The sequence below is a fragment of the Mus caroli genome, unplaced genomic scaffold, assembly GCF_978045245.1.
Source record: "Mus caroli unplaced genomic scaffold, Mus_caroli_1 scaffold_18, whole genome shotgun sequence".
NCBI classification, from domain to species: domain Eukaryota; kingdom Metazoa; phylum Chordata; class Mammalia; order Rodentia; family Muridae; genus Mus; species Mus caroli.
The window spans coordinates 28284062-28302068 of record NW_028227273.1 but is presented as its reverse complement, the minus strand read 5'-3'; the positions used below and the strand labels follow the sequence as shown (position 1 = coordinate 28302068).

Sequence of the window (18007 nt, the reverse complement as noted above, 5' to 3'; positions counted from 1 at the left end):
TCTTTTCAAAGGACAGCATGGTGGTCATGAATCTCTCGGCCTGTCTGTCTTTGGAGCCCTTTACTGCTTTTAGGATTGGTAGCCTTGCTGGTTACAGTGTTCTCGATTGGCGGTTATTCACTGTGAAGTCCAGGAATATTCTATTTAGCTTTTACACCTATTTTTTGTAGGTTGTAGCAGTGTGATACAGTATACGAGCAAAGGACAAGTGGGGGAAGCCAGTTCTTTCCTCCCACCATGGGGGTCCTAGGGATGGAAGGCATCAGCTGTGGCAGCAAATGTCACTCATTGAGCCAACTCACTAGCCTGTTGTTTTCTTTCCAAGCCTTGGAATATGTCATTACATTCATCCATGGCCTGCAAGGTTTCTGATGAGGAGAAAAATGCTTCCGGTCTAGCAAGACCATCCTTAAATGTGAGTGGGTAGATTCTCTTAAATATTCTAGAAGTTTTTGTTTTCTACTTTTGACAGTTTCAAGTCCTCATCTATGGTTAAGACCTTTTCTGGTCTTGTCCATTAAGATGCACCTAAGCCTCTTCTCCATGATGTCTGTATCTTTCTCAAGATTAGGGGAGTTTTTTTTCATTCTTTTATCAGATAGATTTTTAAAAATTTTTTTACACCCCACACCCATGTGTTCAGGACATGGGCATTTGTCATTTAATGGTGGATCACAGGCCTTCAATGTTCTCACTCTTGCCTTTTTAGCTTCCATCTTTGTGTGACAGGAATGTTTCAAAACGACAGGCCTTTACTGGAGGTGGTAACATGCACCTGTGATTTCAGCATCAGGAAGGGAAGGCAGGAGGGTCAGGCTTTCAAAGGTAGCCTGGCTGGCATCGTGAAAATCTATCGCTAGGAAAGATAAGTTTGAGAAAGACTCATTCTTTCTCTACCACGGAGTCTTTCCTCCCTTCTAGTCTGATGCTGAGGCTTCAGCGATATATTTGTCTGAGCTCTTCTAGGGGATTTCTATTTGGTTCTCTTTCAAACTCTCTCTCTCCTCTGATGTTCTCATTCATATCCTGAGCATCTTATTGAACTATCTATATCCTCTTGGGTCTCACTGATCCCATTATTCCTTTATTTCCCAGATTAGGCGTTTACCCATTTAAACTTCACTGGAAGCCATTATTGGACAGTGATGCTCTCTGGAAGGTAACTTAGTACTTGTCACTATTTCTTGTGCCCTTGTGTTGAGAGAAACGTCAGGTATCTCTAACACTCTGGTCTTCTAGGGATATTCTCCAGGAGTGTCATGGGGGTATCAGTTTATGCATGCTGTATGCTGCAATGATGGCCCTCTTTCTTCAGGGGCACCTCAGTGTAGGAAGCCTCTATAGAGCGTCTTTGGCTGGGATGAGTGACCTTTGGCAGAGTCAGAGACTCACAGTCTGGTGGCCACAAAAGAGTGGAGATTATCTAGTAGTATAAGTAGGCTTGGTGCAGCCAGTAGAGGGTATGGGGCACTCTGTGTGTGGCTACTACTGGCACTCTGTGTGTGGCTACTACTGTAAGAATAGTAGCTCTGGGCTGGAGAGATGGCTCAGTGGTTAAGAGCACTGATTGTTCTTCTAGGGGTCCTGAGCTCAATTCCCAGCAACCACATGGTGGCTCACAAGCATCTGTAATGGGATCCAATGCCCTCTTCTGGTGTCTGACGACAGCTACAGAGTACTAGCCTACAGTATCTCCAATTGATGTGGCACATGTCCTCTGGCACTGTAGTGACAGCACCAGCAATGGCTTCTGGGATTGGAAGATCCAGTGGTATAAGAGGCCTGACACTCCTGTCCTCCAGCATCAGTGGTGCCTGTCCAACACGATTCACGGTGGGGGTAGTAATGAGACCTATGTGGCCCTCTGTGTTGTTCACACAGAGTCCTGACAGCAGTGTGGGATGTGGGGGTGGATGGGAAGTGTCTTTCAAGGGGTCGGTCCTCTAACCTTTTCTATTTGTGGTTGCTTTTTTTTTTTAAAAAAAAACAAAAACAAAAACAAAACAAAAAAACTCTTGAACTGGAAACACCATCACTTGCCCCCCGGCAAAGTTCTATTTCTGGTTTCGCATTCTATGATTGATTATTTTAGTGCAGGATGCTTTTATTTTTGGAATGTTTAAAAAGAAAGTAATTTGGATTTTAGAATTCTAAAAGACTGCATTGTCAGATTGCTGTGCCTGACAAATTGGCCACCAAGTGCTCCAATCATTTCTCCAGTTTTGAATCCTAGCGATGATTTTTTTCTTTTATGGAAATGTAATCCCTCATTGCATAAAAATGATTCTTTTCAGATCTAACTGGGCAATTAGTCTCGGTGACTACCACAAATGGTTCTTTGAACACATTCAAAGGTGGTTAGTAGGCGCTTGTGGCTGCTGCCTCAGGGTCACAACAGAGGGCGGAGACTCAGGAGGATTTAAGGTTTCTAGGCTAGTGCTCTAGTGCCCGGAAGTCACCAGAGCTGCCCTGTCTTAGGCATGACTGTAATTTTCAAAATGAGTCCCCTCTTCTCGCAGCACATCCGCCTGTGCAAACTGCCAATCCTCACAGATTCTGTGATGACCAGTTTCTGAATTGTAAAAGTAAGGGGAAGGCAAAAGAAAGGCCACAAATTGCGGTGTCCCCTCCTCCAAGCACCTGGGTAAATGCCTCAAATTTTCCTACATTGGAAACTGATTACACTTGATCACCAGGTACAGCTCTGTCTGGTGTGGTTTCCTCCCTCAGAACCCTGCTTCTGAATGGTATAATTAAGCCGAGTGAGCTATCCCTGTGCTTCAGGAATCAAAACATGCTGTGATCCTGAGTCTTCCAGAGCATGGCTGCAGGCATGGAGTGCACTGCCTGGATGGAGCAGGGGCTCGGCAAGGTCCTAGTCCCATCAGGACCACTCACAATTCATCTCAAGAGTCTCTGATGCTGACCGGCACTGACACTGCGAGGAGGGAGAAGGTGACTTCTGAAATGGAACCCAAAGCTGAGGTCATTCTTTAAAACCCCTGGCAGGTCGCTGGCTGAGTGCGAGAGAGAGTCACAAGGCTCCCGAGGTTAGTTCCGAGGTATCCCTTGAAGGGTGGGCACTCTGCCTCTGTCAGTACACACTGCCTGTGCTGAAGGAGCTGGGGGGGGGGGGCTGCAGTCAGTCTGGGCACTTCAAATGCCTCCTGTCAACTGCTCAAGATTCAAAGGGAATAATCTGCCCAACTTACCTGATGCCCACTTCCCTCCCAGAGGCGCCTGTTTGAAACTTGGACAAGTTTCACAGTGACAACAGTGCCCTTCAGGCTGAGAAAACCTTCCAGCCAGGAAGCTGAAGAGGATCCTGCCTGCAAATATCTGTGGGTGGATGGTGATAGTTGGTTCCCAGTAGGTCACTTTGGTGACCTGTGCCAGGGAGACTGGTCAATCCTCACTGCTCAACAGATGGCTACGGAGGGTGAGACCTTGCCCTCAAGTGTCAGAAACAAAATGGCTACGTATTACACACACTGAACTTTGAACAGTGACTGCTGAGGGCCACTGTTACCTGAGTTGATGTGAATCAAGGCAGCCCCTGGGACTTAACCTGAGATGCCTGATAGGCTCTTCTTGCTCTTCTTTCCTGCCTGTTAACTGGAAGGCTCCCTCTGTTGTATAGTATACTATACAACAGATGGGTACTGCCCAGCCAGACTCCTGAATTGAATTAGCTGTAACTGTGATGGAGTTCCATGGTTTTCAATAGTTATAGACTCGAGCATGAACATGAGGTGAATCCTGGCATTTCTCCAACCAGTGGAGAAACCCTGTGGTGGTCGGCCACCACCCCGTCTCCCCTCCAGCCTTTCCTTCATAAGCACTATTTTACTTCCTAGCTGCATGATGTCACCTAGTCAGAACTTTTTGTATCATGGGGTGATAGAACACATGGCCCCATTTTACAGAGGAAGGATGTGAGGGATGATGACGGCACCTGATGTGTGCTTCAGTGAGCACCCGGTGCCCAGCACTAAACGAGGCATGATGTCTGAAGTAGGCTTTCATGGTGCAGTTTCGGGTGTTGGGTGTCAATGATGACTAAGCTTGGAAGTCCCTAGGTTTCTTGTGGAAACGCTGAGAAGGAACAGGGGACCTCTATTTGGGTGCGGATTGTCAGGTCCAAAATATGGCTAACTGTGGTGCCTACTAGCACAGCAAAGCTCCTGCTGACTTCTAGGACAGTGGTTCTCAGCATGCGGGCCATGACGGCTTTGGTCGTGACCCTTTCACAGGGGTCACCTAAGACATCAGAGAGACACATCACCTAAGACACAGACCTCTGCATTATGATTCATAACGGCAGCAAAATTACAGTTATGAATTGGTGACAAATCTGACTTCATGGGTGGGGGTCACTGCAACATGAGGAGCTGCGTTAAAGGGTCACAGCATTCAGAAGGTTGAGAACCACTGTGTTACAGAGTCCAGTCTGTTACAGAGTCCATGCACTAAACGAGGCATGATGTCTGAAGTAGGCTTTCATGGTGCAGTTTCGGGTGTTGGGTGTCAATGATGACTAAGCTTGGAAGTCCCTAGGTTTCTTGTGGAAACGCTGAGAAGGAACAGGGGACCTCTATTTGGGTGCGGATTGTCAGGTCCAAAATATGGCTAACGAATAATAAGAAAGAAAGAAAGAGCTAAGAAGAAAGAAAGAGAAGAAAGAAAGAGCTCTCGGCATGCGGGCTCTCTCAGCTCTTATTACCATGCCTCCTATCCGAAACTTCCCCAGTCCATGGGCTTCCCTTCCTCCAGCTTCTGATTCCTACATGACCCTGCCATTGTAGCCCTGTGTCCTTCCGGTTCTTTTTGCTCTCCTGCCTCTCTCTTATGGTCCCTTCTCTTTCCCTCCCTCCCTCCCTCCCCTCCCCCCAGATGCCTCTGGCTGTACTCTCCCTCACATCTAAAATAAAAATCTCATCCATACCTTAGGGGTAGTCATGCCCCTATTTTATACATGAACCTGGCCAATCTTACCTGGATTTCAAGAAGTAGGAAGTCCTGATTGACATATAGCTCAAGACCAGGGCGTGTATTTCCCTGAAAGGCCAGTTTTGCCATGGACCGGATATCTAGGGGAATTTTAAGGTCATTGCTTGCCTCAGAATCTAACTAGGCAGAGTTTTTCTTGTTTTGGGGACCCAGAACGTAGGGATGGTGACAAGACTTCATAAACACCTGGTTAACTTAGAAGCCAGGCTAACATGGGGTCAGAATAAAGTACAGCTATCACTTCTGGGCAAAAAAGAGTTCTAACCTTATAAATTATTATTTTTATTAGGGGTGTGTGTGTGTGTGTGTGTGTGTGTGTGAGTGTGTGTGTGTGTGTGTGTGTTACCTTATTCCTTAAGAGCAGGGTCTGTCTCTCCCTGGAACACAAGTTTTTTGGCTAGTCTGGAAGCTTTGAGAGGCCCAGTGATTCTCCTGTATTTTCCCCAAACAATGTAGAGACTACAGCCCTTACTTGTGTTAGCATGCCTGTGTGATGAATGCCGGACCCGAACTCAGGCCCTCATGCATGAGCACAAAGTGCTCTCAGCCACGGAACCCTCTCTGCGGCCCCTGTGCTCTAAATCAGTCTTCCTCCTTGCAATCTGCTGTCTTTTCCCTAGGCTCCCAAAACCAAGAATGTAACAGACCCCTAGGGCAGTCTAGGTATACATACCAGAGAGTGCCGGGCTTTGAAATGAGTGCAGACACTTTCAATGTCTGGAGCAATTCAATGTCAGAGCCATCAGAGCCACAGAGTGAAAAGGAAAGAGCCAGGAAGAATCCCTGCGTATTCTTCCCATGAGGGTGGGAAGGGTACAGTTGCAAGATTTGGATGTTCCAGATGGAGGGGATCATTGCGGGGGTCCTCCTACCTATGAGCTGTGTGAAGAGACCCAGTGGGGCCAGGCGTCAGTACCCCCTCAGTTCATCCTGCTTCCTGCTCTGAAGCTGGTAGCACATGCTCATTCTTCAAATATGGAGCCCACATAGTCAGCACTCTTCTCAATGGCTGGCCATCTTTTTTTTTTTTTCCCCTACTCAGATCTCAGATAGCCTGCTCCACATGGGATAGTCACATCACAGTTCATTACCCTGACCCGAGCTAACTAATTTGTTCAGCCAACATTTAGGAATTCTAAAATAGAGAGATACTGTGCTTCATGGAGGAAAAAAACCCCAAAAAACCAAATCCAAGAACTCCTACTCTGCTACAAACCAGATAGAAAGAACACCGTGACATCTTTTCCTCCGGTCACTGGCTATTATCTATTATCTTGCTAACAGTCACCGTGACAGATGGGCAGATGGTTTTCTTTAGAAATCTCAAACTTCCTTCATTTCTTTGTCATTGACCTTCTCAAAAGATTGGTGCTGACCTTCAGTGTTCTGGGCTCCCGGGGACCCTGTATTCTCAAGTAGAATGATCCACAATTGTACAGGATACAGCGTTGAAGGAATGACTACCCAGGCTGTACCAACCACACCGTAAGGAACCACGGTTGGGGACAACAAGTTAAATATTTCCAAACAGTCATCGGAGAGGATCTGGACGGTTTCCAACACACACACACACACACACACACACACACACACACACACACACACACAAAAGCCCGAGGTGACAGATACACCTGCGTTCATCTGTGGTTTGAAAGGTCACACTGCACCCTATAAACATGCTGAATTACTGTAAGTCAATAGAAAAAAAAAAAGACATACCGTTGGTGGGAGGGAATTACCCATAACCACCCAAGCTCCACCATTGTTATAGAACAGTTGTCTACAGCGCAGGCTCCCTTTGGTCAGCCGTCTGAGTCTCCCTTCGTCTCATGAAGAATCACCGTGGCCAGTAGTCTGAACCACTGATTCGAAAAAAATCCTCATTGTTTCCGACCATAACAGCCCCTGAGTGATGACCTCCTCAGCAGAGCCATTACGGGAAAGGCCTGGAAGGGCGTTCTCCTAATGTGCTGCTTAACTCAGGCTCAGGGAGAGAACGGGCATTTCTTATCCAGGGCAGTTTTGCCCAAGAACTAACCAAAGTCTGAAGGCTTCATCTACCCCCGAGAGTAAGTCTTGTTTTAGTGTTCTCTGCTCTCAACTCTGTTACTGCTGACTGGGACTGCTCTCTGTTCAGCCCAGAAAGGTGAAGACTCTGCCTCACATGTGACAGCTTTTAGCTTGTTCTAGGGAAGTCTGTACACACACACACACACACACACACACACACACACACCTTACAGCCATGAAGCCTCTTGCCATTGTAGTGTTCTAGAAACCAGGCTTGTTGGCACACATTAAATGTCACATTAATGGGGCTGTTAGTCTCCCTCGCTAGCCCTTAGACCTGACCATGTCCCAGGGGTCACAAAGGCATCCTTATGCCCAGTGGACACCTACACACTCAATAGCAATGCTTCTCGGATTTGCAATGCCTCAAACACACATACAGGTATTTTCCTGTTGCCTGGCCTCAAAAAGCTACCACTACCACTAACTTAGAAAGGTAAAACCCAAGGACACAAAAGCTGCAAAGCGCACATGTCTGACGTCCTACGGTCTGTGTTGACAGCACGGTTGGGAATCTAATTTGGGTTTCTGTGGTTTTCCTACAGGGCATGAAAGGAGGACAAACGTTTGGGGAAACAGAATTCTTCTTGGCAGAGCTGATGTAATGGCCCATAGGTCTGAGGGCATGTTTCCAGGCACAGAGCCCTTCTGCCAGAGTTCCTGGATAACACGTGCTTCTTAGATGTGCAGTATGAACCCAAGCAAGTGTTTAGAGGGAGTAGCCAGCCCTGAGTAGGATTTAGCTATGCTTCCAGGAGCTGGTGCTCAGGGTCACTGCTATTACCCAGCCCTGGGTTCTGCTGCAGTAACATCCCCCATAGAACATGCGTCTCAGGCTACTTTATCAAACTGAGCTCGCCTCTTGCTCCCTTTTTTTTTTTTTTTTTTTTTTTTTTTTTTTTTTTGGTTTTTCGAGACAGGGTTTCTCTGTATAGCCCTGGCTGTCCTGGAACTTACTCTGTAGACCAGGCTGGCCTCGAACTCAGAAATCCGCCTGCCTCTGCCTCCCGAGTGCTGGGATTAAAGGCGTGCGCCACCACGCCCGGCTCTTGCTCCCTTTTTACATTTTGGACTTTGAGTTTACGGAACTCGGGGCCTTAGAACACGGTTGTAGCTTGCTAAGCGTACAAGTGACTCTTCCTCCCTCGACCCTGCTTCAAGTCACTGCCCAGACCCTGCACTGGTGTTCCTGTCAGATCTTCAGTCACAGAGATGCACAGAACCCAGGAGCAAAGCTTCTTCTATGAAGCTGTACCTCTCTCTATTCTTGAGTCACCATGGCTGGCATCTTAACAGCTCCACGTAGGAAAGAAAAAAAGAAGGGATTTTGTGAAATACTCTAAGAAAATAATTGCACCTAGTTCTCTGTTTCTCAACTCCCTTAATGCTTTTCTCAGATGTGGCCACCATAATTAAATGCAGTATTCCGTATGTCAAACTGAAATTCACAGCTTTGATAAATATTAGACGATTAAGCTATTTATAAAATCTATAATTTGAAAATCTGGCATTTCTTGTACTATGATTATTTCTTCTTCACTAAGACTAAGTGCTTAGTCACGTGGAAGGCACTGCCAGGAAGGGAAATGAATAAGAATGTTCACTTGGAAGTCTCAGCTCTTTCTACATTTCAATCAAGCTGTGGTAGTCTCCTCTGAAAGCAAGGAAAGGACGGAGAGAAGAGGAGGAAAAGAAAAAGGCCCATGAACCAAACAACGCAATGTACTTCAGAAACGAAGTTCTCTTGGGCTTGGTCTGGTGCTGCTATGGATTCAAATACTAAATTCTGTACCCCTAGATCTGGTTGTCCAACGATAAGTACGTTCTCATGTATACCAGCTTTTGTTGCACAAATCTTGCTCCCTAGTTACTTGGTCAATAAAAGGCTAAAGCCTGTGATTGGGCAGTAGAGAGAGGTAGGTGGGACTTCCTGGGAGGGAGAAAGGAACTCTGGGAAGAAGAAGGAGGAAGAGGCCTTCCATTAGGAGACACTGAAGGAGATAGATGTCACTGTGGGCCTAGAAGGTCTTGCTACCCATGTGGCTGGATGGGGCTAGGTGGTTTAAGCTTTAAAATATTAAAATGTTTGTGTGATTATTTGGGGAACTAGCTGGTCAAGGAATACTGACACCATATTGATTTCCAGCATTGACTACTATATACAGAAGATTAACAGTCAGTTTTATAAGTCTCCTCTCTGAGTATGCAGCTCCAATGTGGAAGCTGGAGAGGAATCTGACACCAACTCTGAGACACCCTGTTTGTCAGGGCAGAGGGGCATCCTACCAGGAGGTCCACCATGTTTGGCTTGTTGTTCCTCAATGTCTTGACAGCATGGAAGACATCCACAGTTCTCTGGTGTCGGAGCATCTCACAGACAATGCTGATGGCACAGAATGTACCACTGCGGCCTCCTCCGTTCCTGTCATAGAGGAAATGAGATGGTTGGCCAATGTTTGTGATCACATTGCTTCTCACCCATGGCCTGAGACATATGGTCTGAACCCCAGAGAAAGGTCAGAATGAAGGTGCAAAGAGAGCAAGCTGACTTAGCATGCCATCCACGGTTTGAATCTCACTTTATCTGTGTCCCAGACTACTATTTCTGATATGGTACCTTACTGATAAGGAAAATTAATGACAAGGGGTGGGGGTATGTACAAGCACTTGGCCTTTGAAGGTTACTAGAATTTCTCTATCCCTGAAACACGAAGGCTATTTAAAATCTTCAACGAACAAAAAAACAGCTAAGTTTAAACACATGAGACCATTGTAAATACAGCACCCAGAGTTCCCTTGCCCAACCCTTGGTGCACATTTAACATAACCACCACACACCACCAAAGTCAGGAAGAACGGTGCCACCGCACTGGGCTGAACTATGATACAGGCCTCCATCTTTGTTACCAGTTTCTGCAATAAGGCCCTTTTGTGGCTCAGGATCTAATCTTGCATTCAGCTGTTTCTTCATATGGCTACTTCTGAGGCGATCTGGCTGGCTGCTTTGTAGAATACAAAATTTGGAATGTAGAAAGGCTTAAAAGAGACCTGTCCTGTGTCCTGGCCACAGTTTGAAAAGGTCCCTGCCAAGTCCCATCGTGCATTGTCCTTCCCTCTGGGTTCATTTTATTTTATTTTATTTTATTTTTTTTTTTGTCACTGGAGATGAGGGATTGGACTTCATGAAGAAAGCCAGAGCAGGAGTCTTACAGCCTCTGTGGGGATCCATGCATCGATGTGTCTTGGTCCCAGGATGCTCATCTTACCCATAAGACGATGTTGGTAAGGATTTTCACCATCAAGTTATCATCCTTCTCTTAGTAGTTAATACGCATTTTGGGGTGAGAAACCTTGGGACTATGTAAATATACTGATTCTCCTCAATCACCCTTGATTTTCACACACAGTAGCAGGTCTTGTTTTCAGCCATTAATTACGACTGTCTTATTTATCTAATGTTGGCTTTATATTTTCTTCCTCTGTTCAGCATTCTACCATAAGCAATAGCTCTCTCTCCTACCATTTGAAAATGTATTTGTTTTTATTATTTATACTGACCTTGACAGGTTGGTCTAGTGATGAATAAAAGCTGGGAACTGTATTATGTGTGCTAAGATCTACCAGTCACTATTATCATTGCCCCCAAACAATACTGCTCTAGCCACGAGGAGTCCATGTTTTTGCCGCCGCCTCCTCCTTCTTCTTCTTCTTCTTCTTCTTCTTCTTCTTCTTCTTCTTCTTCTTCTTCTTCTTCTTCTTCTTTTTGGAGCACATCTGTATTTTCTATAATGATCTTCTTGTACTCTCCATGCACTGGCTTCTTTTGTGAGAGGTAACTAGCCTTTCCCACGCTCTTAAGCCTGGCATTGCTATTATTCTGAGGGAGTGGCGAGACACAGTATAAACATGGTGGCTGGAAGACAGCTTTGTGGAGTAGATCCTCTTTTCTCTCACTTTTATGTGAGTTCTAGGCAGGCTTGTGCAGCAAATGCCTTGACCTGATGAGATATCTCATTGGCCTAACATGGCTGGTTGGATATCACTGAGTATGTAACTCTCCAGTAGGTATTGGAGTTACGTTTTGCAAATGTGCATTCACTGGCTCTATCGGATCCACATACAGTGTCCCCGTCAGTCCCCGAGTTCCTCCCTTCCTCACACTGCTGTGCCCTGGTCAGTTCTACAGCATCTCCAGCCCTTGGGAACATTGTTTTGTGTTTTCAAATATTCAGCCGTTCTGATGGGCAAGCAGTGGTTTTAATGAGGATTTTCCCACTAAACCCCAAATGGTGTTGGTTACCGCTGTTTAGATGTTTTTGTTTTTGTTTCCCTCTCTCTCCAGTGCTGGGAATCAAACCCAGGACTTTGTGTATGCTAGACAAGGGTTCTACCATGAAGCTACACACCATGCTTTCTCTTCTAACGTGTGATCCTTGTTAACCTTTTTGCTCATTAAACACTAAGGGGTTGGATGTTCTTGTTCTTACGGTTTGCAGATGTGTGCCTTGCAGCGCCCTCCTCATGCTTTCTCTCCTTATCTATGCACACCTTGTAAATGAGGTCATCATTTTAGTGAAATTCAGTGCATCACCACGTCTCCCTGGTGGCCAGTATTCTGTGCCCTCTCTCACTTTTACTCAGCCCTCGTTAACCTCCTGCTTGCGAGGAGTTCCTCCCACGTGTTCTCATGGAAGCTCTGCTCTCTGCTGTCAACAGCTGGGGATGGTACATCCAAAAGGAGTGAGGTCCCCGCTGCCCTGCAGTCACTTGCTGCTGGTCAGGCGACACAAGCGCATCTGCTTCTGAGTTTGCTCTTTGTACAGATTTTTCCATGGTCCTTGCTCATTGGCTTTTTACCTCCTGTTTCAACAGCTGCTCACGACCACGTCCACTCTTTCCACAGTTTCAGAATGAGGACATAGTTTTATTTTAAAAACAGTAAGACATTTAAAAGAAGGAAGAGAATTCTCTGCATACACACCCCTGAGTATCATCTGGCCCAGGGAACCACTCCACCTGCAAAGCTCTCATGCAGGTGTTCTCCGCCCTCACCAATAGGTGGCGCTGCAACATGCAGAATACCTTACAGAGGACTGCTAAGCAGCTTATAAAGCTTATTATTATTATTATTATTTTAACTTTCTGACAAATACTGGAAGATACCAGTTTAAACTTTCTTGTAAGCGAGGAAAAGAAAAGAAAGAGAGAGGGAAGGAAGAAGGAAGCAAAGCAACGCAAAGTTTCTCTACAGGTCTGAGTATCACACCCAACATTATACCCAGAAAGCAAGGAGCAGCTCCACCGGGAATTATGGGAGCTCGAGGGTGTGGTGCCCCAACAGAAGATAAGAAGGGAAGTCAGGTAGGCAGGGGAGGAATAACAGACACCCCCCCTCTCTGTGACAGCCAAACTGCCCGCTCTTAGAGACACCACACAGAACGTGACGTGTCTGCTTAGCTTGAGGGTCACAGCCGGCTTTTGGAAGAATGTTGCCTGCAAGGTGCAGTGATGGAACAGGTCTTTGCATATTTCCTTCATGCCCCTCCCTTTTATCTATCCCCACTCGTGACCTATTCTTGAGGGTTCCAGAACTGGCTTCTGTTAGAAAGCTAGTCCAGGGTCACAATAAGTTACACTTACAGATATGATGTGGAAGGGCTATTTGAAAACCACTTTTAATAGTAAGATTATAAACAAGTGTTTGGGGACTGCAGCTTGGTAGTAGAGCACTGGCCTAGCATGCCCAAAGCTCTGGATTCTGTCTCCAGGACCATGAAACAAAACAAAACAACCCTATGCAAACCAAAGTCTGACAGATCTAATGACAGCTAACTGGATGTTGATTTCCCTGCTGGGATTTTTTAAAAATAGCTTAGGTTCTTTATTTCTTTTTGTATGTTAGCTAGGAGTTCATGTGCACTGGGATCCAGTGACCCAGGCTCCTTCCCGTCAGTCCTTACTGAGTGATCTTCTCTGGGCGGGGCAGGCTGGAGCAGCAGTTGGATACAGGAGTTTTTCTCTCTGGTTTCCTTTCGGTTGTTTCCCTTCCTTCATTTCAGGAAGCCATCTTGGCTCACAGAGCACTTGATATGCTCAACCTGCATATCCATTGGCAGGGCTCTTGCCTTAACTCACTCGCTTACAAAATGACGCCTACGACGTGCTGAGTGATATAGTAGACTCTTGTCCAGGGCAATGCTTACGGAGTGTTTCTGTGTGAGCAGTGCCCAATTCTCAGATGGTGACAATATCACCCTTCTTGTAGATTTGCATGTACCTGGCTTCCTTCCCCTACAAGTCCAACTCTGTATTTCCTAAGAGGCCTGGAGAACATAGTGTGTGTGTGTCTATTCAATGTTAGTATGTGTTATCATGGCAAGTTACTGGAAGATGGCTGCCTAGGCCGGGGAAGAAAGGCTGCTGCAATTCGATCCACTGAGTACGCTGAGCCCTTCTTTTGATTCTGACGAATAAGAAGGGGGATGGAATAGATTTCTGAAGCATTGAGTCCACGGATAGGAACGGAGAGGAGACAAGGGCGAGGGAGGAGTATAGTGCTCCACACAAGACAGAAGAGGAAGCCTTGGGTGGAAGCTGGGATGGGTATGTTCTGGAGACTCTCTCCAAGGGACTGAGGAGAATTCAGGGCTTCCACTGCCTGAGGTAAGGGCAGGGAACAGGGGGTAACCTGCCTCTTACCCACTTGCCACATAAACTTAGGGTGGTCTGCTCTGCAGAAAAGCTCATTGCCCTTCAATCTGGGACTGATCTTCTCATATGGGGCTAAGGATTCTCCTCAGAAATGCAGCATATGCTCACACCCTTAACTGGCCCAAATGTCTGAGCACCTTCCCCGACTGCCATGCTCTTTAACTGCCTGTTCCGTTAGGCCAGTTCCAGCTGGATAGTTAGCTGTACATCACTGCCAGTGAGAAAGTGTGGGTAAAAGTGCTCTGGGAGGCAAGGCGCTCTCTCCTCGAGGCTCTCAACGTTGACAGCATGCGGGACTCATCGGGGAGTTCTCGGTGCACAGATGCCCGGGTTCCATGTGGAGACTGGGAGTTAATTGGTTTCAGTGTGGCCTGAAGGTGATGCTTACTGAAGCTCCCCAGGGACTGCCACTGCACAGGCCCCATTGGGAAGCATCCGGCTGGAGGCTTTTTTACATTTTAGTACCTACTACAACTGTTGCCCTAGATGTCACCCTTAGAGGACACTGGTTCTGCGTTTGTCAACTTTCAGTCCCTGTAACAAACACTGGAATTAAACATTCATATGGAGATGATGGCCTACATCTCTCCATGACTGGCTGGCCCTGTGGGTTCAAGCCCGTGCTGAGGCAGTGCACCACTGAGGAAGGCATGTGGCAAAGGAAGGAAGACACAAGAAGGAAGAACGCATAGTCCCAGGTACCAGGACTGGACTCTTAGATTTAAAATGACGAACTAAATCAAACTCTGTGGGGCTTCTAGTTTCTTCTGTATGTACAGCAAGGGGAAGGCGAGCTGCTTGGAGGAAATGGGGCACGTCCGTCACCCGAGGTGAGAGCTCTGGGATACTCACAAGCAGTGCACGACTGTGCGGCCTTCGCCGCCATTGTATTCTTCCTGCCACTTGTCCACCTGGCGTATGAGCTTCAAGAAGGAGCGCTTGGACACGGGCGTGTCCCTGTACATCGGCCAGCCCAGGAACTGGAACTGCTGAACCATCCGATGTCCATCCTGGGGCTGCAGAGGACAAGGGACCAATCAGGGAGTGGAGGAAGAGGCCTGACTTACCTTGCTGGGTTGGGGGGGCTGACTCCTCCCACTTGATCTTCCCTGACTCCTCCTACTTGGTTTTCCCATCAGGGCAAGGCATTAGTTACTAAGGAGACTCAAGCCAGTGCATAACAAAGGGTGATTCTGCAGGCCTGGAGAGTTATGACTTTAATCTCCAGTGGTTATAAAGATCCAGGTGTTTTAAATGACAGGGCATCGTAAACCAGAGTAGAGCAGAATGCTTACATTTTGCAAAAGCCCAGAGAAAAATAGCAACAAGATTAACCATGCTGTGTATTGTGTGGAAAAATGTCTTCACTTTAATTACAAGTAAATTAAAGGTAAGGGATAAATTATAACCTGGAAATGTTTGTGAGTTCAGTACGATGTGGATTCTGCCCTGTTTTCTATATAATATGGCTTTGCTTAATGATGCAGCTTTCGGTGAGCGATCAATCTTTAATTAATCAGTGCATATAATTAAACAGGATTATAGAAATTAAAAAGCATTGCTGGCTTCAGCTTCGGAAGGACCCTCTTGGCACAGGTAGGTCTCCTAGGTACGCTGGTCAGCTTTTACCCCACCTCTGCCTCAGTCTCCACTCTTCCCAGACCTGGGCTGACAGAAGCCTCTGGCCTTCAGATCTAGAGTTCTCAGTTTCCCTCTGGATCTCATTGGTGGATACCAGTCAGTCACCATTTAGAGCTCTTTCCTGAACGACACCCTCATGTACTCAAAAGCCAACCTCAGGGATCAATAGTCCTCCCACACCTACTGTGATACAAATTGAGCTTAGTTTCTTACTGCCTCCCATGTCTGTTTTTCCCACAGGCCAAACAACCCCAGCTAATGATGATCCTGCCACTTCTTCTTGGGATCCATTTCTTGAGAGTCACCTTGACTGTCTGCAAACCACCTTCAGGATCAAGCAGGCTCTCTCCACTGCTTATATCTCCAATGCCACCACTCCTGTCCTGCCACTGTCACCTGTCCTCTGGGTCCTTCTCACGGCTGCCTGGACTGTCTCTTAGAATCTGATCTCAAGGCAGAAACCAGAGTGTCCATTTCCAGATGTAAATGGTTAGGTGGCACACTCCTCCTGGAAACCTGTAGTGGCTTCATTGCTTTCATGCAAGAGCTGGCTGGCTAGCAGTGGCAGGGAAGGCCCTGCAGGTTCCTGTGCCTCAACCCTCAGCGCCTCCTGCCTTAGCTCCCTAATCTCCAGACACAACAGTGTCCTAGTGTGTCTAGAACTCAATAGGTTCTGCCCCATCACAGAGCCCCTTTGTGGCCACTTCCTGCCTGAGAGCTGTCTTTCTAGAGAGCTCCTGGCCACTCCCTCCCTTTCTCAGTGTCTGCTCACATGGCATGCCCATTGCAAATGAGAACAAATGATCCCTTTGCTGCGTAACCTGGCACTCTTTTTCCCTTTAAGATTTATCACTTTCTGGCACACCATAATTCCGTTATGCCTGTTATTCGTTGCCTTCTGATAGAGGTTCTTTGTTTTAGTCAAGACCCTTTCCTGGGGCCCATCTTTGCAATCCTTTGTAAAACTCATTTTTTTTTTTTGCAACCCCCATTCTGTCAGTTTAGCAAGCGTCCTGCCCTCCAATAAGGGACCACTCCATATCTGATCAAGTTCTTTAGCTTCCACCGTGCCTTAGGGATGTTGCTCCCTGGCCCATCTTCAGCAAGACCCTCTTGTCTCCACCTGATGACTATCATCTGTTCTAGAATAGACTCACGAGCTCCCCTTGCTGGGATCAGGGGGCATTAGCCACTTTGTTACTGTGTTCAACAAGTAGCATTTGCCACTTAGTTACAGTGTCTAACAAAGTCTTTCTTATTGTGCTTTAGCTTGTTAAAAACTCTCTTTAACAAGCTTCTTCTTCTTCTTCTTTTTTTTTTTTTGTTTTTTTGTTTTTTTTTTGTTTTTCGAGACAGGGTTTCTCTGAATATCCCTGGCTGTCCTGGAACTCACTCTGTAGACCAGGCTGGCCTCGAACTCAGAAATCCGCCTGCCTCTGCCTCTCGAGTGCTGGGATTAAAGGCGTGTGCCACCACGCTTAGCATATAAACCCCATAAGGCCTGGAATTTGTTTTGTTGACAGAGACTAGACGTTCCAACCCCCTAGAACAGAGCCTGCTATTGACAGAGTAGACATGCCAACACCATGAAGGTAAGATGAAAGCGAAACCCAGTTCAAGCACGGTTGGCTTGGCTCTTACTCTGGAGGCGTTGTAAATCCTGAAAATTCTGCTGATGATATCTTCTTCTAAGTCTGCAGACACGAATTCCACCTGGATGGGGCCATGTCTGTGCACTCCATTTTCTGGCCAGTACTGTGGACACAGCTGAACCCAGAATACAACAAGAAGTGTAATTACAAAGGTGACTGGACGGCAGTTTGGATGTGATCAGCATTGACAAAATTATTTGAAATCCAATTCTTTTATTCTAATACTCTGGTTGTTTTCTCAAAAAGTGTGTGTTAGCCAGGTGCACGTGGGCTTCCTGAAGATCTTTGTAACATGGAGTCCCTTTGTAAGGTCTCACTCATGCTAAAAGGAGCGTCTGTCTAGGCCCCAAGAAGATGACTCCAGCCTCCACTATAACGATGACACTTAGGCAAACATGAGTACTTGGTAAGACCCATGCTCTTCCAAGGGATTGCTGGGAACATGTTAATTCCCGATAACTGGCAAATGCTGGGTGTATCAACACATTCTGTTAAAGCTAATTGATATTCCATTAAAAAGAGGATTCATGGGAGGGTCAGATTTCTTTTTTGATGATGTTTACTTTTGAAATGACCTAAATTGTCACTGTCACGTCGTCAAATGTGATTTATATATTCAAGATCACAAGATAAATTCTCGGTTAACAGTGAGTCAAGTGAAATAATATCCTCTTTTTTTCTCCCTCTTTATCCATGATAAATCTTTAATCCTTGTTAAAGATTAAGAGGGTAAGTAGGGTAGCCGAGACTATTCTTTACATTAGCTACGTTTGCTGGATTTAGAAATTACATTTATTTATTTATTTTTGAATAATGCTTCCATGGGATTTTTTTCTTCCATGGGATTTTTATTTCCTCACCAGCATTTCCTAGCAACAGGCTATTAAACTTGCCTTGTCAAACGACGGTATGTAGATGTTTAT

General features: G+C 46.2%; 1 protein-coding gene across 4 annotated transcripts in view; it reads right to left on the bottom strand.

Moving 5' to 3' along the window:
* The window catches only part of Ptprm (protein tyrosine phosphatase receptor type M), a 688723-nt gene that overhangs the window by 3055 nt on the left and 667661 nt on the right, over window positions 1-18007 (bottom strand). For all 4 annotated transcript variants that reach the window (XM_029470944.2, XM_085832583.1, XM_085832584.1 and 1 more), the window contains 3 exons: window positions 17074-17199; window positions 14644-14807; window positions 9367-9502 (listed from right to left, as the gene is read on the bottom strand). In XM_029470944.2, coding sequence (XP_029326804.1) covers window positions 9367-9502; window positions 14644-14807; window positions 17074-17199 — 426 coding nt within the window. The remainder of the gene's footprint in view (window positions 1-9366; window positions 9503-14643; window positions 14808-17073; window positions 17200-18007) is intronic.